The following is a 24887-nucleotide window of genomic DNA, read 5'->3' as shown; positions in this document are numbered from 1 at the left end:
ACACGTTACAAAGTAGTATTAATTTAACTAGAAACGAATTTGAAATAAAACACCAGCTCCGAATCAGTTTTATTCAATAGTTTGCTATCGCTACAGAGTATATTTGTTCATTTACAAAGGCAGTACAAAGCACCCTCTTATTATGAATAAATAACGATTGAAACAAGGGTTGCGAAGAAACGAGGACTCGTTCCCCTACGACGATTCGTTTCGTATTGGACGGTTTTCGTTCGACAGATATTCCTTCGCGGTTATTGATTTTTTCCATTACGATTTTAAGCGAGGTCCCTGTAACGATGGATACGAGAGCGTATTACCAGCGAGTTTGACGACTAAAGTACACCCTCGTCCGTGAACGGTGGGTGCCTGACAACGCCCACGAGGGTTGAGTTTAGCCCTTAATTACGGGGGCGCTCTTACGAGCGATCAACCACCTGAATGTTTACCTCGAACTAGCTGAATTCGATCACCCTTATCAAATCCATATCTTGAGATATAATTTTCAGTTATATTAAAAATTTATTTATAACAAGTATATTTACTTTATTTGAAATTTTAGGGTTCTTTGTTATGCTTCTAGTTTTCTCTGTGGGTGGTTGATGATTTTACGCATTGTAATTCCACGCTTGGCGATGTGATGCGTGGCGATATAACACATAGAGATTCTATGTATAGTTATACACATGGCGATTCAGTACGTTATACACATGGGGGTATATAACACATGGGGATTTTACGCGTAGATGTTATGACGCGTTGGGATCCTACATGTAGATACGACACGTTGGAATTCTACGCGTCAAGATATAAGCTCCCACGCGTTAAGATACGTTCTACAAATAGATACGACACGTCGGGATTCTACAATATGGCTTCTGTAGAGAAGCATATAATAAATCCATCAGTGGCGATAGTAAATCCACGCATGGCAGTACAACGCGTAAATTCAGTGGCGGTAGAACGCACAGTAAATCCACACATGACGATAGAACGCACAGTAAATCCATGCGTGGCAGAACGCGTAATAAATCCACGAGTGGCGATACAACGTGTGGCGATAGAATGCGGTTATACGCGTGACGATAGAGCGCGTGACCAATGGCTACAATAACACATAGATCACATGGGTCGGTGATATCAACACGTGGCGATATAACGCGTGGCCATAACGCTTGACGATAACTAAAATTCCAATAATTGAAAATCTATTAATAATCTTGACAATGGAATTTTAACGAGGTAACAGAAAGGAGGAAGTAATTTTATCCGAATTTACCTCGAGAGGTAGGGAAAGAAAAGTGCAAGAGGTAAAAGAGGTAGAAGAGGCGAACGAGCGAAGAGAGCAAGATACACACCCACGTCGATCCACCTGCGAGTGAACATTATTACGTTCGTGTAAAGGGTCATTCTGTTCGCACGCTCTTTCGTTGCGACGCTCTCTTATCCTCCTCTCACTGCTCGATCAAAACGCGTGGATGTGCGAATCGATTTCCTGATTTCATTCAGTACTTCAACCGCCTCTTGCATTTGTTGCGCACCGTTAACCCCGGTCAAATAACCGGTTAGCAGCTTCGTTTTAAATTGCAGAAGATGCTTAAACTATTTGGTATTTTTAAGATACAAAAATATTATAAATTAATTTTAACGTTTGATTATGTATTATATGCTGATACGGTTACACTCAGTTACTTCATAAAGATTTCATCATTATGTTATACTCTAAATAATTTATATGCTTTACGATCGTAACTGCAATTACTTTCCAGCAATACTGCTAATTTATTTACGAGTCTTTTGGCAAACATTGATCAAACAATTAAGATGATTTACTATACACGTAACAGCCAGTTACAGCCAGTTCATGAAGGATGCATGTTAACAAGTCTTCTGGCCTCGACGATTTTAACACGAGCGTGATTAGCAAGAAATTATTGAAGACCTACACGTGACGCAACACGTGTCACGATTATTTTCGTATCCTCTTCATTCTGCTACAGAAAATAGATTCTTTGTTTCGCTTATACTTAAATTTCCTTTCCTCTCCATTTAATTTCGGCTGCATGACCGTGGAGCCTGCCTCAACTATCGTGAACCGGAATGCGAGATATTTAGGTCGATGCCTCGTACCGTTTTATTTGCGTTCAATACGGTAAATTTTAACACACAGGAATTATCGTACAGGTTATAATAGAAGTAGATATTTCGTATGATATTTTTTTAGAAGTTGTCGTCCTAGATTCTTTAGGTATGAAGAAGCGTTAAAATGAAATGTGGTTAAATTTTTATTCGTTGCAATGGTAATGAAGGAAAACCGTTTATTATTGCGGACGAGTGTATTGCAATTCGTAAGGTACAAATAGTACAAAGGGTATAAGAGTACAAACATTGCATAGGAACTAGAGTATGCGGACATAGAAAAAGTACAGTTTAGAGATGTGACATAGAAAGGGTATCTTTCTCCGTTCACCTTTTGCTTTCGATTCCCGTTATCGAATCGCGAGCAATCGTGGACTTACCCTCTAATCGTGTATCGCTTCGCTTTGCTTTCAATTTCGGTTAAAACCCGTGCCGAGATCGTTGTCCAGTAAAATCCGTAAAGGGCGCGATACCGCGGGAAATCGAACGGAAATTGAAAGTTTCTATTTTTAACGTCTCTCGAACGGACAGCTAGGGAAACAGTATTATTAGACAGAAGAAAGTGAAAGAGGAGAACAGTCGAACGGAGATCTCGACACGAGCCCCGATCAATAAACGTAACGTGTCGCGCGTAAATCCTATATCTGATAATACAATAAATATTATATAATAGAACAACGCAATAATAAATATATTTATATTTGTATATATATGTGTATATATATTATATATATAATATAGGAAGAAACATGTCGACACAACTAGCTCTAAAACACCGAGAGGATCCACTTTCTTTCCATTTTTTCGTTAACCATTCGTCTCTTATTTACAGCCGCCTTACAGTCGAATTTACATCTTTCGTAAAAAAAAAACAAAATCGATCGGCTTCTCCGATAAAAAAGCGCCTACCACGAAACACGCATTTAACTAGAAAATCTTTCTACGAAAAAACGTTTCTTCTCTCATTCGTTTGTTCCCCAAAATGGACACGCACGCAACACGCAGGAAACAAACTCGCACACACGCGGAACAGCAGTATTGCATAATCGATTCGATTCGATCGGCCAGACTCTCGTTCAACCCTTCAAAAAACGACTGTTTGTTGAGCAGCGAAGATCGAAACGCCCTCGAGTCCTCGAGACGTTCGATCGCGATCAATCTTGATCCCCTATGGTTCTCGCGTTCTTCCCTCTTTTTAATTAGCAGAGTTTGGACAGCACACTCGACGGATTAAGGCTTAATGATATGATTCGCCATTGTACTCTGTTCCTCCTTCGAACGTTATCCTTCCATTCTTGTTCGTTTTTAATTTACTGGGACTCTGCGTACTATGGTGTCGAGTCTATGGGAATCTACAGGACGATATCTCTGCATTTTCTACGGTCCACCAGTTAGTCCTTCAATCACGTTCAACTCACTATTAATGCAAAAGATCTCGACTTTATCTAACGTGCAACGTTCCGAAAATTCGCGACTTAGACGTGAAATAATTGCTTATGCTTATGTCATTGCCGTAACTAGGATCTGGGGTGGTCCCTAACACTTACTAATCACAACTAGGCATTATCGAAAAGCTTGAAAATTTAACAGTTACTGAATACGAGACTTCGATCATTTCAAAATTTGTAACTTTGAAAACTTCGAAACTTCTAATACGAGATATACGAGGTATCTTACGTCCTACATCTCTCGCGTTATAATAGAGAGAATGAAATTTTGGGGTCCACCCTGGTCCCAACCTAGTTACACCAACGCGTATTGCCTCGAAACATCGATCCATCGCGAGACGTTGCTACATAGAATCGAGAGAAACAGACCACACTCTACGACTACCGGTTCGATGGACGTTTGGACTTTCGTACGGTGCATCTTGTTCAAAAGCGCAAGTTGCTCGTGTTGCTTTCGAACTATCGTCGATCTATCTATCGTCTATCGTTTCTATCGCTGGTACGATCGATAGTGCTCGGATAAGCGAGATTTTAACGAGAACATCTACGTAACAATCTAAACTCGAGTCACGTCGGTCGACACCTAAGAATTTCGTGCGATAATCTGTTTCCCTCGATCGTTGATTCTTCGAATTATCTACTTGGACGCGAGAGACGCTATTTTAAGTTGCAGTTTGTACTACGTGGAAGACGGATGTCCGTGAGAGTATTCGAGTAACATCGAAGGACAGATCGATCAGTGGGAAGAGGATGGTGGGTGTCGGGTTAACGCGGATTCAGGTCGACTTGCGCCAGAAACGGAATCGTTCTTCTCCTATCGTTCTCCTAAGGTTTTTTAAATTTCAGTCTTACGAACGTTACCAAAGAAAAACAAAAACACCTCTCACGCTCTCTCTCATTCACAATTTTTCTCGTCGGTATAAAATCGTCTTATCGTTTACGTATCGAACAAAACATTGTTCCCGACATAATCGAAAGAACAGCCGTTGCTTCGACGATTCTAAGCCGAAATAAATTCGTCTACATCTAATCTCGTTAAAAATTGTGCGTCGTTAATTGTGCCTTCGTCTAACCGTTTTCTTTTCGAATCGTTCATCGAATTCTCCGAGAGAATCTTTTTATCGCAGTCCGTTCCTGTATCTCGTCGCGGACGAACTATGTACACAGGCTCGTATCAGGATCCATTTAACGCGAGGTTGATCCGATTTATGCTTACGATTATATAACCGTGACCGTTTCTCGACGAACGAAAACAAAAACGACCCGTTCACGCGGGATATTTAATCTATAACAGTTAGGACATTCTCGGGCTACGGGGGTGCGGACTCGTTAGCGTAGCTAGGACTTTTATCTGTCATGGGCCAACTCCTAGCTTCTCTAATAATTTTTATATTCGGTATGGACCAAGTGGCTGAGAATTTGGCCATTTGAAAATTAAGGGCTGGAAAATTTTGGGGTTACAAATTTAGGCTCCTCTAAATCTAGAAATGTAAATATTTGAAAACTTGTAATTTCTCAAACTTCTAAAATCCTAATACGAGATATCTCATTCCACGACCGTCATATTTCATGAGGAGTATTCATATTTCGTATAGGCCCGCCTCGATCATCGCCCAGCTACGCCAAGGGTCCGACTGACCCCCCATTCGGAATTGCCGAGGGTTCGCGAGTCCTCCACGATTACATGAAGTAAACTGGATCGTTCTCCGCGATGGCGTCCAACCTGGCGGGCAGGGTTTTCGGCCGTTGAGGAGCCACGGTGTTGCACACGAGCTCACGGGACCCCTTGCGTCACATGTAGGTAGGTTTCACTTTGTAGGCTCTTTTCCAGACCTCGCAGAGGCAGACGGTGCTGTGGAACCTGTAGAAGATCGCCAACGGCATCGAGACGTGCGTGATGATCGTCCACGCCCAAAGTCCGTAGAAGTGCAGCTGCACAGGATGCGATTCCGCCCGCGACTTCTCCAGAGTGTTGATCGCCCACATCGCCAGATTCGTCACCAGCAGAAACGTCACGATCTCTCTGCCGGGTTTTCTCCTGATTTGCTTCGCGGTCGCGACGGATCGCCTCGACGCGTCCAGGATGAAGATGGTCTGAAATGTGGTCTGCACCACGCTCGCCAGCGCCGTGACCAGCACCAGAAGAGTATGCTTGGCTAGCGTGAACTGTGCACCGATGATCGTGAACGTCGAGTAGATGAACATGCCCGTTTGCGCGGCTACTAACAGGATATTGTCCAGTTCCAGGTTCCTGTTGCCGTCGTAACGGAGCTTGCGCATCTGGAACATCCCTATCAGCGTGGCTATCGTCGACATCCCGTACAGAGTCAGCTCGCAGATGTTCACCTCGGTGACCGCGAAGCTGACCAACTCTGGACGCGATATCAACACGAAGAACAAGATCAGCGAGATGATCGTTAGCACCAGGATCAGGATACCCACGAACAGACCCTTGTGGGCCCGCGCGCAGTCCACGCTGTAGTGATGAGGCGACCTCCTGTGGGATTTAATTGATTAAATGTCGGTAACATTTACACAAATTAAGGTGACAGAATACTGGATTACGAGCTCACCTTAAATGGATATAACTTTACCTGTAAGCATGCGTGTGATGCCTGGATCCCGGTGGCGTTTTAGGCTGCGAGAACGCAGCCTTCGATATGTTCTTCCACATCACGTACAAAATCGCGGCACAGATCAAACTATACTCTATGGTGCAGGGAAATAGAAACGGACTAGCATCTTGGACTAACGATCCCATTATGTTCGTTCGTCGACATTCGTACATGTGATGCGGTCCCTTCAGACCTCTTGGAAGCCTCAGATGCTCTCCGTGATGGTAATGACTGTGTCCTCCGAGATTGAGATTTCCTTTCATACCTAAATTCATTTCACTCTTAATCTCCGTTCCTTAGATCTAATTTACTCCATGCAGTCGTTCGTTACGATACGACGGGTATTTTATAGCGCGTACCTAATCTGTGTGAAATCCTCAGAGAATTGTTCTCCGGGTTGTAGAACGTCAGTATCTCGTGCTTGGTCTCCTGAATGAGGACGTTCAGCCAGACGGACAGATTCGTGCCGATCATGTGCATCAATCCAAATCGCGCGACCACCCGATGACGGTAAACTTTCATTTGCTGTTGAAAAGAACAAACGCTGAGACAATAGTTATCGGCTCTCCGCGAGACAGAGCGAAGAGGTCTCGTTTACGCGAGACGATAGCGTTCTTGGACGTCGAACAAAAGAATCGCAGCGATCGATCATTCTCCGACGAGAATAATTTGATTGTCTAGTTAGATCGCGAGCCATAGAACGACGGGTTATTAGACGATGAAGAGGTAAACGATCGGAATCGTCGATCGAGAGGCGGCTCTCGAAAAAGTTTTAATCAAAAGCGGTCGAGCGCGGTGAGAGATACTCATCTGTCGAGGCAAAGGAAAGAGCAAAGGGACACGTAGGTACCTGGACGACTCGTGTTCCAGTATTAGTTTCAGGGTTGTTCACCCTTCCGTTTCATTAACCTTTCCGTTAAGCGTCTCGTTTTGCATCGACGCTTTCGCTCTTTCGTTACATCGCTCGCATTGATCTCCACAGCATCGCTCTTGTAGTTATTTTTAGCCTCTTCACCTAGTAAATAACGATCTACCCTCGCGGTAACCAATCGTTTTTTTCACGCAACCTTTACAGAAAGCTGCGGTTCTTTTGTTCTTGCATTTACTGCGATCTTTACTACATGGTGTAATTTTGGACCTTTGTAGGCATTTTTATTAACAATTCTTTTTTGAGTCTCGACGTTTTTTTTAAGTCTTGACGTTGGACACGAATGTTGTTGAAAATATATACATTCATGAATTTGGAAATTTTTAGATTAGAAATCTGAGATAATTCACAAATTCATAAATAAGGTACCTTGCATCCATTGACACAGAGAACATTACCCCAGTCTCTACTTACCCCTTCTATTACCTAAGCGTCCAACAATATCCCCACGTATAAAGAAGGAAGTAACGACTGTATTTGCTCCACAAACATACCCACCTCGTTGTTCAGAAATATAAAGTACATCTGTATGAAGATGAATGCCATCCTAGTGGCAGGTGTGAGGGCAAGCATGATGTTGTGACACTTGGTGTTCTGTTCCAGCTCAAAATATTGGCCAAACTCCAAGCCGGAATAAATCATGGAACCGATGCCAAAGGCCACGGCGCCCATTCGTAGATAGAAACTGCCATAATGTTGCGCCGGTCTGACAGTGGCCACGTGCGGACACGCGGTGTCAGCTGCGTCGCTGTCACCTCCGGCGCCGCTCGACGATCTCGACGAGTCCAGGTCGCACACGTCCTTTCGTTTCTCTTCTCATGCAAATTTATGGTAATCAGCCGGTTATGATTAATGCGATTTTAACAGGGTCGAGCTCGCTTCCCGTTGTCGGAAGCGAATTGAAAGCGAGCGAGCGCGCAAGCGGAGGATGCTGAATTTCGCGCGTGTACATCGCGAGTACAGCTGACAGCGTGATATTTAACCCTTTAACGAAACGCTCGAATTTTTATTCTAGAAAGATGGATCGATGGAGAGCTATGGAGTGCATTCAGGGTCCATTTGAATGGAAGGCTATCTAGCGGATTAATGCATTAACGTTCACGGTGTAACAGGTGCAGATCCGCGCCTATTCGCAGTTGGATTTCAGAGATATTTGTAAATTCCCGAAGCGTTAATTATTTAGCAACGTCGTTAAAGGGTTAGTCAATCCATCGCATAAATGATCAATTGTTCATGAAAGAATTAAGTATCGATAGCGAAGCTCCGCGTTAGTACAAGCATTCAGTTTTGTGCAGAAAATACCTACTCGGAAAACAACACGCGGCAGACGATCCTGAAATGTGAAGTTGAAAGTTTCATCTTGTCTCTCTACAGCCTGTTGGCCGAACAACGGATAACGGCAAGAGAAAAAAATCATTGGCCGCGATCATGCGCTATAAACTTACTTGACTTCGGTTTACTGTCGCGAAGCAACGTGGTGTACGTGTAGACGAGGAAGATCATGCTGCCGAAGTAGAGATAAAGGTAGAACCCTTCGTAGAACGACGGCGGTATGTAGGTGGATATCACTTCAGCCATGGGAAAGGCGATCCCCATGACGACCAGTAGCTTTCCGTACAGGGCGCTAAACGTCGTCGCCAGGGCGTCGCTGTGCAACAAACGGAAATTGTCATTCGACGAAGACGATTGCTACGCAAAAGCGCGAACCATTTCGATTTTCTTGTGGATAGGGAAATTGAACTATTTCCTTTACCAAATATTCCAATAACGTTCTTTTAACTTCAGACGATTACCAGCTCTCGAATATTTCAAGTCGGAGATTTGCTATTGGGAATTTAGTTGTTTGTGGAAGTTTGGAGTATGAGAATTTGGGTATATAGGAAACTAGAGGGAATCTGAGAATGTGGAGATGCAGGAATTTGAAGATGTAGGATTTTAGAAATGTAGAAATTTGGGGAGCTGAGAATTTGCACATATGTGAATTTAGGGATCTGAGAGTATGAGGAGCTGAAAATTTACACATATGTCAATTTAGGGATCTGAGAATTTGAGGAGCTGAAAATTTACACACATGTGAATTTAGGGATCTGAGAATTTGAGGAGCTGAAAATTTACACACATGTGAATTTAGGGATCTGAGAATTTGAGGAGCTGAAAATTAACACACATGTGAATTTAGGGATCTGGGAGTTCGAAGACCTGAAAATTTAAGGTATAGAAATTTGCATACATGGTATTCGAAATTTTAAAAGTTCAAGAACTCAACTTCCACCCTCTTTTTTTCTCTGAACTCTCAAGACATAAAAATTTTCAACCTCTGAAAACCTAATAATAGAACGTACAAATTAAAAATATAAAAATTCGGAAATTCTCACAATAATTTAGAAACGTATAGATTTGAGTATTAGTCCATTTAAATCGACGATTGACTATTAAATCGTAAACGAATAGGGAATATTGCGGTCCCAGAACGAAGCATGAGTGATACCATTGGCCGCAAATACATCCACCCCCGTAAGAATTGGCTCAATTACTGGTAATCGTGTAGTCGACCATGCTCGTGTTTGATTCATAAAGTACCGGTAATTGGTGTGCAGACGTCGATCAGGATAACCCGGAGGATCACGTGAAATTTCCGTGGTGACCGGGACACATTTTCCCCCTCTACGTTTCTGTTAATTTGCTCGGAGTGGAAATCATTCAAGATGAAATGTTTCAGTTGATCACGTGCAAACGCGATGGTTAAACGTTCTGAATTTGACCCGATTCGAATGTACCGAGGTTTTCCTGGCCATGCCAATATCGATTGATTTTCGATACTTCAATTTTTAATTGGTCTAATTAATACGATTCTTTTAGCCTCTCATTGCCTTAATTACATAGAATTCAGTGCTTATTTACCGATATACAAAAGGTGCATTTTCATTACCTTTATTATAAAATCGAATTTATTGTAAAATTCATCGTGAATTATTCTAAATGTATGTAAATATAGATGCATAGGTGGAAAGCCGGGGTAATATCTCGTCCAACCCTCCTCAATATATCTGATAACATCATACATTTTATAATTTAATTACCGGACTCGAGCTGTTACACGTCCCGATTACGAATTTAATTAAATTAAATAAATTAGCACGTTGATTGCTATCGATCGACGTCGCACATTGAATTAATTGCAAGTCAAATTTATTTAACATTACTTTGTAACCATAAAAACGATTCAACAGAAATGTGATGTCGAACCACAGACGATATAAAATGGAGATAAGATAAGGGGTTAATGATGTAGAGTATAAAATTGGGACATGAAGACTTACCATCCAAGTTTCTTCCACTTCCGATCCTCGACGACGTCTAGGAAGGTGGGTGCCGGGTAGCATACCGCGGAAATCGGTTGCGAGGAGCATGGTAGAGCCAGGGCAAACTGGGGTGGCCGGTGAGCGCGGGAGGGTGAGCTGCTGCTGTGTCTAGACAGCGTTTCCGGTGAAACGATTACCGCGGACGGTGATGCCGGTGACGGTAGAGCAGCCGGCAATCCTGGCCAGCTGAACAGACCGTGTTTCCTCATTATTTCTATCCTGTCCTTGGCCGATCGATTCATCGGTATCGACGGCTCAATTACTGGGATAATTACGCGCTACGCTGCTCCGGCTACCCGAGTTACGTTAATAAAACAATTCATTCTTTCCGTTGCTCTCATTAGCTTCACGAGTTTAACGTTTACCTTGCTTCTACCCTGATATGTACTCGGAGGGAGAACTTTGCATAACTCGATTCGTTTCGTTCGATGTTTACCTTTTATCTTTCCTCAACTTTAATAGGGCGCATACGACATTGTACGACATTTTGATTGCACATTTTTATCTCAACTTTTGGTCAAAATTAACCATAGTCCCATTCTATTATATCTTAATTTACAATTGTATTGTACTTATTTTGCACTAAAAATTGACGTAATTTGGTCATTACGCAATACGTCAGTTTGCAAGCTTGTAGCTCCACAATTACGCGTATACAAAACTTCTTCGATTGCATACTTTCAATCTTTCACTAAAAAGTGACCATAATTCACTTCGTACATTTTTGCATATCTCAAACTTTCCTACAACCCTTAATGCTTCGTGATTGTATGGTTCTACTTTTGATCACAATTGATACTGTGTGGGCATTACGAAAGTTGTCTGCAAGCTTGCAATTCCTTAATCATGATAACATATGTATCCTACTGTTTGATTGTATACTTGTTCCTTATCTTTTCGCGAAATGTGAAGTTGACAATAATTCACTTCGATCTTTGCATGTCTTTAATCTTTCTACTACGTAAGGTGACTGAAATCTTAATATTTCGTGATTGCAAGGTTTCTAGTCAAAATTGGTACGGTTTGAACAGCATGGAGTTTGTCCACCTCTTTCACTATAGTTATCCTAATGTTTCATGATTGCATACTGCTTCTAACTTGAATATTCATGTAATTTAATAATCGACTTGTTACACTACTCTCATCTCATTCACAACATCAACACATATGTTATGGAGAATCATACGTTGAATATACGATCAACACATATGTTCATACGTGGAATATACGTACATCGTACAAGAGTGAACACAACGTATACTTCGAAGAAAAAGTACTCATTTTCGACACCTTCCCGAAATGTACCTCTGCACCTACATATAGAAATGTGTCTACCTATACGTCATGAGTATGTTATCGTGAAATAACTCCTGGTATATACACGTCTGGAAAGGCTACCAATGCTCGACAACATATAAGACAAGTTATGCAATAGCACAAATTGTTCATTCATCCAACGTAGTACTACTGGAGCAATAGTCGTATATATACGTCAAGATAGTTACCTTGACATCGTCTGTGCCGGTGGCTTTCAATTGAAGCATGCTACTACGAAAGGGTTAATTCTCATAATTGTACCCCTTGTCCCAATTCTGGAGCTTTCTCCCCTCCACGAACGCGAATTTACGCCGTGGAAGGAATTCGTCTGGTCGCGTTCGAGCGACTTAGCGTCACCACGGGTAGTTTCTGGTAATTCGTTTAAGCGAGTTGGCTGCTCGCCGTTGTACGCGAAAGTCGTTTACCGAGTAAGTTTGAAGCCGCGAAACTGGCTGTCGTCGGTCGACGAGCGGCGCCAATCGCAACTCGTTAAACTGCGGCAACAAATGGCCGGGAAAACTTTCTCGAGATGCGACGCGTCGGTGGTTTCTACTCGAAAATTTCCACTCGAGCCTCTCCACGTGGTGGCACACCGAGAATCGTTAGGGGGTCTCAAAGGCAGTCTATAGCGGGCGAGAAGAAGTAATTAAGCGTGTCGGGAGGGTGGAAAAAAAATATATTTTCCGACCTCTTTTCGTTGCGTGATTCCCTTAACGAAACTACGATCTTTTTTTATTTAACGCCAAGCAATTAATCCCTGAAAATTGGAAGCGGAAATTGGGGACTTCGGACAAAAATGCACGCTTTGTTCTGCGGCGTGATCGGCTTAGGACGCGGACGGAGGGTGCAAGGAATGAAAAATTATAGACGTCTGATATGTTATTGAAATTTTGAAATATCTACTTTGATTGCAATCTTGATACATTCAAATCTCAGATGTTTTGAAAATCTCAACAAATTCTTTTGATACTGAAAAAGATGAAATTGTCCATAAGCAGCATCTATCGATCACCGACGAATTTACATCGTCAAGAAAATAAATGACTCAAATAAAAAAAATGATCTAGCTCGATCCTATCAATTTAAAAAATAATGTATAAAAACGATAAAAATGGTGTATCGAAGCAGAACGTTCCATGTCACGGTGGTTAATGTATTGAAAACGCTGGGAGGTTTCGGGGAATTGTAAGGGGAGCACGAAGCGGTGTCGCGCATCTAATTTAAGGTCAACGCGGTGCCATAACGTTTCATACGCGTCGCATTGACACTGGCTGCAGGAAGAGAGTTACTATAGCGAGCGAATGGTTTCGTGGGCGTCATTAAGCGACGACTTCTCGAACGACAGCCGTTTATCTAATAATAATCCCTCTGTAATCTGACAGCCGACGAAATACGGTCGGGTTGATTTCACGTTCGCATACGAGTACACGTGGCGTTTTTACAGATTTACCCTGATCCAACGCGGGTGGATCCTCAGGAGCGTGTGTCGCGTTACCATGGAATTCGCGGCGACAATTTATTCACGCGGAACACCATGAGGAACGTAAATTATTTCCCCGCCGTTATATTGCGCCCCGACGTATCGAGGCGAAATTTCAATTTACCACGGTAAGAGTGCCGGAGAGGAGTCTGCATATTTTCATATTCTACGAATTCTTCGAACCCGAGGACATTCCTCCCTACGATTACATTTTCTACACAATTTTAAGAGAAATTTGAAGGAAATTGCGGACGTTTAAAATAGACGTAATAAAAATTCAGGAAAATAAATATGTTATATCAGAATTATTTTTTCCTCCTTGAGTATCAAACACCTTCAAGTTGTTTCAAACATAAAATGTGAAAGCACGATATAACAGCTATTATTAGCCAAAATAATTCTACCTCGACAGAACAAACACGTCCTTTACATCCCCAGCCCCGAAGACAAGACTCCCCCACGTGACATCGCACGATACCCGCGTAAACGTTATCTAATATTCCGCGAATCGTCGTTCCACATTTTCGTTTATATTACGTTAAAATAAACATATGTTCGTAGTGAACCCTCGTTGGAAAAGCATCCATCCACGAAGCCTTTCGTTCTAACCCCTCTAAATATATGTGAACCCGGGAGATCGTTGTTCCGCGCGTTTAAGAAGGTAAACGAGTCGCTGCGTAAAACGACCTACCCCTACGAGGCCGATAGCACGCGAGCGAGAAGGGACACGGATAAGTTTCGTCCTTTTCACCGTAGATAGAAGGGTTAGTTCGACGCGTGTGCGCCTATCCGTGTTGAAAAGAGAAGAAACGGTGTAGAGTCGGCTGTCAGGGGGTGGCAGAGGATGAAACGTACGGCTCGCCTCTTGGCTTCGAGCTTTTTGAAATAATCACGTAGTGTTGGAGAAGCAGAAGAACGCGAGAGGGTGTTGCCGGATGAGAGAGATAGTGGAGGGGTGCAACAGGGATTGAGGGGTTGATTCAGTGGCTGAGTACCGTTCCCTCATTGTGCCACGAGTGTATCCGTGGCTCGAGGACTCTGGGCCTTGCATCCCTTGTTTCGGTACCTCCACTCCGTCACCCTTCCACGGATATTTCTCAGGATTCTAGTGCGTCTTCCTTCTCTTCTTACCGTGTTTAGACCCTCCTATCCTTTTAATCTTTCCTTCTGCGGACCTACCTAAATACTCGGTAAACGTTTTTTTCTCCCGTTTTTCAACTGAAGCGCGTTTCCACGATTACGGCAGACTCCCCGTGTACCTCAGCCACCTCTGGGGATTATGCTTTTGACGTTTCGCCGGGGGGAGAAACGCGAGCGTGGCCCGGTTCGATAGGGAGAATACCTTCGTCCATTTTTTCAGACTTATAATCCTCGGTGAACGGCTATCATCACGAGTTAATGAAAACTTCGGATTATATTTAATCTCGAGAAGATTGCATTCGTAGCTGCATCCGAAGTCAGCGGGAACATCAAATTTAGGAGATTGAAGTCGACGAGGAGAACTTTGACATATATTACTTCAAGGTCTAGAGAATTACAAGGTCACCAGATTTACAATTTTTTAATTTAGAACTTTAAGACGAAGATCTTGAATCAAGTCTAGGATCACCAGAAGTTTGAAATCTCTGGCTATGAAGGCGAAGCTAGGACTACAATCATGTTTACGACTGGAACTTCGAGATCTACTTCGAGTTAATTTTAAGATTCTTGCGTTTGTCGAAAAAAAGTCATGAAACCTTACCCCTACCTTTCAGGAAACATCCGAGTGCTCAGTGAAGAATTCTACTCTATTTCGATCGGCCGTACCAGCGTGAATTTTCGATCGAAATCCTATTTGCAAAAGCACGCGAGGCACAGGAGGACGTCGTGCCGCAAATCGTAGACGGTCGCGCGAGTGTGGGTGGGCGATTTTCGGATTCCCGGCCATTCGTCTGGAGCGAGGAGCGCGCGGATCGATGCACGGTCTCGACAGGATGGAATCGTAGTACCTGAGGGAGGTCTCCTTGATGAGCATACCCGTGACCTTGGCTAGAGAGGTTTCCTCGGCCGTCTCGGCGGAATGTTGGCAGCTGAATTCACCAACGAAACGCACAGTCACGGCCCAATGGCTCGTGTGTCACGGTACTCACGGACCCCGCATCACAAACTGAGACCCTGCTGTCTCGCGATTCAACGCAGCTCTCGTCGTTTATCACGCTCCTTCTCCGTTCACCACCCTCCTCCCGTCCCACACGTCTCTGAACATGTGGTCGGGCTGTTTGATGGCGAGCTCGTTATCCGAATCAGATTCGCAGTGGCGTAATGCTCGCGGAAGGTTTTACGACCCGACTTCTCGACCCCAGCTTTCATATCCTGGCCTGGGTCGTTTCCGATACCAGCCGCTCGATTTACGACACCGCCAGAATACTCCGCAAACGTCCCACTTTTAAACTGGGTGGAATTCGAACAAGGAATAAAGTTTGCAAGGAGCTTTCACAACTTTGGATTTGCTGCATGAGGAGCAGAGGTCGCTAAAACTTTTGGCAACCGCTATTGAATTTTCTTCAGATTTTTATGAAAGTTTTTGCAATCTTATGTACTAGTCTTTCATGATGATATTATTTCATATTTGTGCAAATGTGGTTTGAAAGTTTTGCATTTAAAATTCAAGTCTTGTATGTTCACAGTAAGATGACCTCTATGTATTTAACGAAACAAGTCTACTCCTCTAATTTTTTAATTTGACCGAATCTGAAAATATACATTTCACATAAACCAATCGCAGTTGCGTTTGTGGAGTGAGGCTTCATCTCGTGACAATCGAAATACGTCCAATTCTGAAAACCAGTAAACTATAATTGTCAAAGCCCGATACTCAAACACTCGAACTCCGAGCAAGCGAAATCGAGATATTTGCCTGTGGTTCTCAAAACTTCCAGCGTCACTCGAGGCATCGAGTGCACTGCAAACTTTTCCACTCTCCCCATCTCCGGTGTCTTCCCCTCAGGATCGAAGGAACTGTATCGTGTCACCTTGAAAGAGGCGAAAAAAAGAAAGACGACGAATCTAGTGGCTTTAAACGCTCGTAGTGCGCGTGCACGCTGATCGAATCTGCATGTAAATCGACGGAATAGGCCAGAATAGTCTCCCTGCTCTCGTCCGGGACGAAGAAGAGGACGGGTTCACGGGGGTTCCGGTGAAACGGGAAAGCGGGAGAGAAAGAGACGAGGAGAAGTTACGATCGGAAGCGGCACGAAGGTCGTCCGTTGGCCATAACGAAGTGACAGGTCAATATTAACTTCGGCGCCGTTGGCCAGCCGTGCGTTCACGAATTCACGTTCGATATCCGCCGGAAGTAATCGAGTTCAACTGGAATCGAGGCGACGGACTGTCTGCGGATCGGCCCGTTAGATCCATGGAAATTGCCGGTCGATTCGTCGCGTCGTTAAACTGGGAAATAACTGGTCCCACGCGTGTTTCACGCGTTTCGAACAATTAGAGCGATTGGATGCATATTGGGAATTGATTTGTTGTCACGCGATCGAGTTTCACCTTCCAGATTTTCTTAGAGTCACATTCAAAGGAAAATGGTATTTTAATATTATACTGATTGAATTTTAGCTGATGGTATATGTAATATAATATGATGTGATATGCGGTACAACAATGTAACTGGTGACAATACCACATGTGATGGTTCTTGATGTCCCGACCCTAAATTATCAAATTCCTTAATTTTCAGATTCACAGATTCCTAAATCCCTACATCCTTAAACTCTCAAATTCCCAAATTAAATCCCAAAATTGTTTAAATTCCTACATCCTTAAATTTTCAATCCCCAAATTCCTAGCTCTCCAACTTCCGACCCCGCAAATTCCCAGGCAGATCTTCAGTCAATCGATATGAAGATCCTCAACTCTGTCCATGACATGTGAGGGAGCCGCTACATGCACACACGAGTGACAAAGGCGTTTCTGACGAATAGGAGCGTTTCGCGAACGATACGCCTTTGACGCGTCGTTTCTTGCTGACTCGCAGATTAGACCCGGTAGAAGCAGCAATTTCGCAGATTGGGGTCAGTGTTTCGCTTTGATGAAAAGCTCGCCCCTTTTCGAGAGCCGTCGACGATTCGTGAACGACTTTTGTCTGGTCCAAATGTGGCCGGTTACTTTTTTCCGAGAACGCGGCAGTGATTTCTAGCCTACCATGGCCCTCGAGCGGAAATTGATGGAGCAAAGTGGCAGACGTTTGCGAAACGATTTTTCACGATCAAGTTCAATCGTTGCACGGTGCACAAACCACCACACTGGACACACGGGAACAGAGGGATGCGTTAATCGTAGACAGTGAGTAATGTTTCGTGGCTGGTGGTCGTTCCAACGAAGAGACGAGGAGAAACGTGTCTGTTTAGGGGTCCGACGAGTAATTTACGTCGTGGCGTTACGTTCTAGCTACAAAGCATGATATAATTGACGAGAATCTGCGAGTACTGCTACTTTAAAGCGTCGAAAATGTCCGCGATTAATTAATTGAATGTTTAACGCAGGTTTCACTAATATTGTGACAAAGTGTGCGAATTACGCGGAATTACCTAATACATCCGAGTTTAGAGCTACATTTCTGCTCAAATTAATTTTCAGGACTGTTCGCAATGTTCTTTTACATCACAATTACTTTTCGCAATGTTTTTTAAAGTGTATGTTTTATAGAAGATATAAGATTTATTGAAAATTTTCCTATAAACGAAGAATTGCGATAGAGTTTGAATATGTAGCTTAAAATTTTGATCAGAAGATTTGTCTCTAAACGCTCGTTAGATCCACAGCACGGATATTATAACAAAATGGGATACGATTCGAAGCGGAAATGATTAGAAATCATTCAAGAAATAGCTCGTTTCCCTCGCAACCAAGCCGTCGAAGACATAATTCGCACTTCCGGCCACGCGATAGTCGCGTCGTCATCACGTTAATACTTCCATCGGTTGTCGTGCGGTGCTCGACGAGCAATTACTCGACACCTTGCCTTCAGACACACTAGAAATCCATTTTCCCTCCGCCATCTTTTATTCCCGTATATCGCGCTCATTTTGTTCACCCAGTTAACTAGCAGACAGTTTCCTCTCTTTTCCGAGTCTAGCGCGCAATCTGAAGAGATCTCGTCTGAACGAGACGTACGAGAAGTCGTTAATGGTTGGGAATATTACCGGCAAAGAAACACAGGGGCTGGCTGGGTTAATGTCGAGAGCAACGTCAACCGTTGCTGGATCATTCTTTACGGTTTCTTCGCAACCATCTTTCGAGGCGAGACGCTTTCATCGCTCGTTTCAACATTGTTTTCCTTCCGTCTCAATGTTACGTGAATGTACCTACTGCTGGCTCGTCATTTACTGCTTAAAAGGAACTGTATGCAGAGGTGGTTAGTTGGAGGAATCTTTGACTCTTTATAGATCGAAGTAAAGGCTAGAAGCTCTAAAAATTAATTTCAAGCCTCAAGATCGAAATTATTGGGTTATCATCTAGGTTTTATCATTTAGGTCTGTATAAGTTCGAATTAGAACGCTCAATGCACAGTTAAGCTAAGTATACTCTTACTTTGAGTATTGATTTTACAGTTTTATTACTGCATATTTCGCGTGGTCTATGATTCTCACAATTCTAACTTTTCCTCTGTATTCAACAGAAGATATACCTGAACCCTATCATTCAAGTCATCAAAAAGCATTTACATGTATTAAACTCGCCCTTAATCTCCAGCATCCCCCTCGTCAAATTATATCTACATATACACCTCCATCTCATCATTGAACTCTCCACATTTAATGATAGGCGCCCGAAATGTTCGTACGTAGATAGTCAAAATTGTCGGCAGGGGACGTAAGCCAGAAAAATCGAAAAAGAAACGAAGAAACGAGGAATTCCAATTAAAACGGAGACCTTCCTCGTTCGAATTAAATTGCCCCCGTAACAACGCTCGTACGGAACGGTAGCAGCAATTTCGTTCCGCAGGATTTCTGCATACTCACTCTTGCGGAGCGAGCGTGGAGAGCTGGGGCTGGGGTTGCTGCGCCGGTTTCTCTGCTTCCGTGTTAATTATGGGGCCCTCGGGTGTTCGTAGGGCAGCTTCCATAGCCGCAGCCTCCTCCTCTTCGCGCAACTCCTCGGAAGCTTCCTCCGGGATCGTCGTAATATCCTCGATCGGTGGTAGCTCGGTTCCATTCTCCTCCAGGTGGTTTTCCATCATCGGATCCGAGTTGTTGTCTCCCGGACGCGTCACCTCCTCGATATCCGAGTCGATGCCCTGTCGATCGTAAATTCCTTTTTCAAATGCACTCGTCAGCTCTTTCATTTATAAATTAAAGCGAACGTAGTTCGTGGTAGCAGGTTTTAAAAACATCAAAGGCTGAGGCAGTTCATTAGCAAGTATAATTACAGATTTTTACGTGATACCTTTCGCTTAAATTAACGGGAAACATGCGAAGTAAAAATATCAATTTTTAATTAATCGCTTAGGATTTTGATGTAGGGAACATTGACGGTTTGTAGAGTATACTTTAGGTATGTCACAAGTGCCACTTCAGGATGCATTAACTGAATCGTTCAAGCTCGAAATGGTCCATTCGCCGGGTTACGACCTAAGATAACTTTTTGTACGATGGCACGACGGAAATTATCTGGGAAAGATTATCGATGCATCGAGGGATGAAGGGGGTTACCTGAGCAAAGTCCATGTAGAACGAATCCCTGGAGTCTGAGCTGCCTCGGCGAAGCCGGAGGCTGAGATCCGGTGAGCTTTCTCCCATCTTTCTTATCTCCTTTACTCGCTTCTCTTCGTCCCTTCCTTCGCTGGTGTCTCCCTCGCGCTTCGCCTTCTCCACCCCTGTGCTACCCAACCCCCTTTGTCTTTTACGAGCTTCTTGCTCCACCGACGGGGAATTCTAAAGAGGGTGGCCCTGCACACACAATCCAGTGAGTTTGCAGGCTGAAAGAATCGTCCTTGAATGACAGATCGTCGTCTCGTTCTATCATCCTTCCCTCTTTTCGCGTTTCTCTGTTTATCTTTCTTCCTTACCCTTTCTCCTTCTCTCTCGCGGAAAGAACAAGAGTTTCTTGGTCGTCGTTGACGCGAAACAAAAATGCCTCGGTGAAAGAAGTGCCGTCGAGAGTGGTCGTACGTGAGCCTGTGAATGCAGAGTCCGGATCTCTGAATATCAAACGTCCGTGCGAATTAAAATTTCACCCCTATCGGCGGTGCTACTTTCACCCGAAACAGGGAGGATTCGACGACAAGGAAACGGATGCGTCGCTGATGAAAACCCCCGCGTTGCTTTTCGAGCGCACGTGGAATGTCAACTACCGTGCTAACTCGCTGCTTCCGATATTTTTTCGTTGCTCAAAAGAATTCCAATAACGCGTAAACGCTCCCCGTTACCTCTCGTCTTAACGGCTTACCCCTCTCGATCGGTTTAAGCACTATCGCCTCGCAATTTAATCGCAATTAAAAACCCGGCATTAATCGAAGGGCTGAGGATTAATTTTTTATAAGCAAACGCGCTTGAGGGACTTTTTGAGCAAGAGTGAAATGAACTAATTGGCGCGAGGGTGAAAAATTCAATAACCGATTTTAATTATTTCAGCAAGATTATCAAACACGGTATTCAATAGCAGAAAATATCCAATTTAATCCACGATTCTATTAATTTAATCTGCACTATTTCCAAGATTTTTAAAAGACTTATCGATGTTCCTTTTCAGTCACGATAGGCTGCGAAGGGTTGAATTCGGTTACGCAGAAACTAATTACGAAAGCTAGGAAATTCAATCGTTCCTGGTCGTTTGTCTTCGAGTTAATTGCCTTAGCTGCGACTCCGACTCGGGGTGACTTTAATTAAAACTAGGAGACGGCCTCGCGACTCACCCCCGATGGGATCGAACTCGCGGGAAAAAATCTCGTTCGCGTGAACGAGCTTCTTTACCGTGACTTAATTAATGTTGGCACGATCGAGAAATTGCCGAGACGAAGTAGTCGTTGCGACGAAACTCGCGCGCATACTTAACGGCTCAGTCCCGTTGTTTCCAAGTCTTAGCAGAGCTTAACGCGACGTTTCTCGTTGACGCGGTAACAAGATAGTCTGCCTCCCAGCGAATTTGCATTGTGAGGTAACGCGGATCTTTGTTTTAGCTGGCAGAACTTTGCTCGATACGGTCTTTGAAATTCTGCTTCCTTCCGTTTTTAGTTACTGACGTTCAAGAGATTACGGGGGAAGAAAATTAACCCTTGAATAATGGATTGTTGAAAAAATTCCAACCTTTTACCTCGTCTTTCCTTCAAAAATTTCAAGCTAATTTTTGGTATATATTATTCGTAAACCCATCGTATTAGAAATTATTAAGGAATTGTGATGTGAGATGATTGTCGGTGTGTATAATCTAAGTCAATCTATTTAGTGAATATTCTTTATTACTTTTAAATTTAAAGGGGTTTAAAAGGGTAGCGGTGTCTACGAAGGATATCTGTCGTCATGTAAGCAATCGCGCGTCAATAAGACGTTGCATCAGGATCTCGAAAGCCGAACGTCAATGAACATTCTTCCTGTTTTGGATCGCTCAGAACGCCATTCTGTGTCGGACCCTCTCGTTCGTCGAACGTTTTATGGCTCGCGTACGTGGCATCGAATAATTCTCCATAAAACGGCTCCCCGTGCACGTTACGGTATTACTACGGGGAATAGAAGAGATAAGCCGTGGGGTAAGACGTATTTTTTGTCCCGTTGGGTACAATCCAAAACATTTTGATCAACCGCTTTTCGAATAACTGCACTTCCTTAAATTATAGAATTCTATTACTTCGACATCGCCGTTGACTTTTTAGAGGGTGTCATAAGTTTCAATACTTAAATTTCCAAAGAATTATGTTAAAATTCGTTCATTTTATCACATATATCCCCTAAGAAATTTAGGACTGACAAAAATTTGGAACTGATAACGCTGCATAACTTTTAAAAATGACTTGTGCAAGAACCTGTACAATTTAAAATATCTCAAAAAATGGTCTTGCAGAGAATTTATTAACGAAAGAAATTTTGTAACACGTATTACGAGCAAAATTTCACTGTCCACGAGACGTTTAAGATCCTAAATTCGATAATGCAAGCCACGCAACCCTTCCACATTGTAATTATAATTTTTCCAGCGTACCTTAGCAACGATTTTCCGTGTGCGATGGAAATGTCAGATATCCATATCCGCGTTCATGCTTCCCGGCAATTCATTGCTCTTTTGCGTCGATTTCAATGCTTTATCTAACGTGTGCCACTGACGGAGGTGTTGGGGTATAACACGCGACCGATTCGCCGCTTTTTTGCGACCTTTGTTTGCTATCGAAAAAGGGAAATGCACGGTAACGATAACGACCGCAAGTAAATTTAATTAGGACGAGATTGGAACGGGCTGATCGGCGTAAAAACTCGTCAACATGGAAACAAATTTTGTTGGAATTAATCGTTATTGCCTCGGTAATTGAAAATCAATTACTGTTGAAAGTAATCCGCTTTAATTGCATTTGTATAAAATCCAGTATGCAATTAACTAAACTTAATAATACATTTTGTTGTTAGATCTGATGTTGAACAGCTTAGTATAAATTATAGGATAAAATAGTATTAACAAATTCCTTTTATAATACACTGAATGAACCCTTCGTTGCATGACTATTTCCACTTCATCAGAGAAAACATTTTTGATATTCCATAATTTTACAGCTAATAAAATATTCACTCATCTTATGTTTGACAAAGTAAAAGAATTTCACAAAACATTCTACGTAGTTCGTAACAGAATGCAACAAAGGGTGAATTTGACCAAACAAAACAAGAATAATAAATTTTAATCCAATACCTGAGCATATCAGCTTTTGACAATTTAGCGGAACACCGTTCCAAAGACCACTAAAAAAGCACTGTATAATAACAATCTTCCATCGTGTCTTCCTTTTAATTCGCTCGAGGATCGTAGAAGTAAAGACTTCCGAGTCTCCACAATACCTCAAACACCCCTTTGCATGCACTCAAAGAATGAAAAACCGTTCGACACCGTGAAAACTCTGCAAAGCACCATGAAAAAGGGTAATCCACTTACAGGAGCCGAAATTCGTCCAGTCGGACGTTCTCCACGCAACGTATCCTTGATTCATCCCCCCGTATCGTGGGTCGGCTCGTTTTCACTTTCATCCAGCGGCTCGTAGTCCCTCCTGCCCTCCCGCGCGGGCATCCGTCAGCTAGCCTTCGGGATCCGGAACCTCCGCGGTTCCATGCCCGGCCGCGAAACGGGTGAACCGCACGAAACCACCCACCACTCACCACACCGAGCGGGCAACACCAGGACGAGAATCCGCGCGGCGTTCAAAGTGTACATCCACCGCGGTCGACAAGTCGTACACGCGACGTTCGAGCCACGCGTCCGCTTCGCGTTTGACTGTCGCGCGTGCGAACTGTCGCGAAACTGTCAACGGGGGTTGTTTTTCCCCGTTGAACGTGCTATCTCGCGAGCGAGCCGGTTCGCCGGCCGCACACACGGCCCCGGAACTTGTTGAGCGACCTTGCCAGGAGAGCGTGTTTTTCCTCGCGGGTTCAGGGACGACGTACTACGATCAATCGTGGCGCCGTGACCAGCCACCGAGACACTTTGGCACCCCCCGAAGGGCGCGCCACGCGAGCCATCGACATCCTGCCAGAGCCGCCGGGCTGCTGCGATGGCCCGGGCGTCGCGACGACAGCGCCTGCGATGCCGCCACCCGTCCCGCGCCGGCGACGTCGTTGCATCGACAGGACCGTATCTATTTACTGACGCTCTCACCTTTTCCCTCTTTTTGCTGTTTCAATCCGTCAAATTAAATACCTTCAATTCCGAGACCGAGAGGCACCAAATTTGAAACATTTCCAACCTGGGACGTTCAAACTATCAAGCATTCCAATTTATAAGCAATTCAATTTTGAAACATTTCCACACTTGATCACGTCAAATTTGAAGCGTTTCAATCTTGAAATATTCCACCCTTGTCTCCTAATTTCTAAATATGCCAACCTTAAAATATCCTATTTGTGATTTCTTGTGATTCCTAATTGTGACTCCAACCTTGAACCATTCGAACCTCAAATTATTCCAACTCTGAATTGTTCCAAATCAAAGACCCTTCAGTCCTAAAGCAATATACTCGGCATTGTAAATGCTAGTGCCGCTCCTGAACTACCCTTACAGTTCTTAACGCGTGAGAAGCAACGCTGCTGAATCTCGGTAACCATATAACGGTTGTACACTTATGATTCATCTATTACCTGGTCTTTTCGAATACCCTAATCAATTAGTCACAGCGAAAGTCCAGTGTTTATTTGAGATAGGTTTGTCAAGGAAGTTTGTTTGGGTTAGTCACGTGAGATTAGAGAGTAAAAAATATATCCGAGCATGCGCCATGAGGCGGATAAACAGTGGAGTATAGTACCTGAAGGCTTTCGGGTGGAAAAAATGTGAAGCACTTAATGATCCGGAAGAGACTCGATAAATTTTTACGGTACTGTTGGATGTATATAAAATATTCAGTTCCGATGATAGAATTTTTAATTTAAT

At 43.4% G+C, this 24887-nt stretch overlaps 1 protein-coding gene across 12 annotated transcripts; it reads right to left on the bottom strand.

Annotated features, from left to right (window-relative positions):
• Window positions 1-2819: 2819 nt before the first annotated feature.
• LOC100876274 (proton channel OtopLc) lies at window positions 2820-24854 on the bottom strand. 12 transcript variants are annotated; one of them, XM_076538272.1, is made up of 11 exons: window positions 24348-24854; window positions 23403-24135; window positions 19982-20218; window positions 19292-19566; window positions 10448-10675; window positions 8573-8775; window positions 8434-8460; window positions 7626-7939; window positions 6559-6724; window positions 6179-6464; window positions 2820-6081 (listed from the first exon to the last, which is right to left on the bottom strand). In XM_076538272.1, the coding sequence occupies exons 3-11, from the start codon at window positions 20066-20068 to the stop codon at window positions 5376-5378; spliced, it is 2292 nt and encodes a 763-aa protein (XP_076394387.1). In that variant the 5' UTR covers window positions 20069-20218; window positions 23403-24135; window positions 24348-24854; the 3' UTR covers window positions 2820-5375. The 12 variants fall into 12 exon arrangements, with proteins under 12 accessions (XP_076394387.1, XP_076394389.1, XP_076394390.1 ...); XM_076538274.1 differs by lacking the exon at window positions 24348-24854 and adding an exon at window positions 22464-22642 and having other exon boundaries at window positions 23163-24326; XM_076538275.1 differs by lacking the exon at window positions 24348-24854 and adding an exon at window positions 23163-23330 and having other exon boundaries at window positions 23403-24326.
• Window positions 24855-24887: the final 33 nt, after the last annotated feature.

Source organism: Megachile rotundata, chromosome 12 (genome assembly GCF_050947335.1).
Source record: "Megachile rotundata isolate GNS110a chromosome 12, iyMegRotu1, whole genome shotgun sequence".
NCBI classification, from domain to species: domain Eukaryota; kingdom Metazoa; phylum Arthropoda; class Insecta; order Hymenoptera; family Megachilidae; genus Megachile; species Megachile rotundata.
This window is presented reverse-complemented; position numbering and strand designations above follow the sequence as displayed.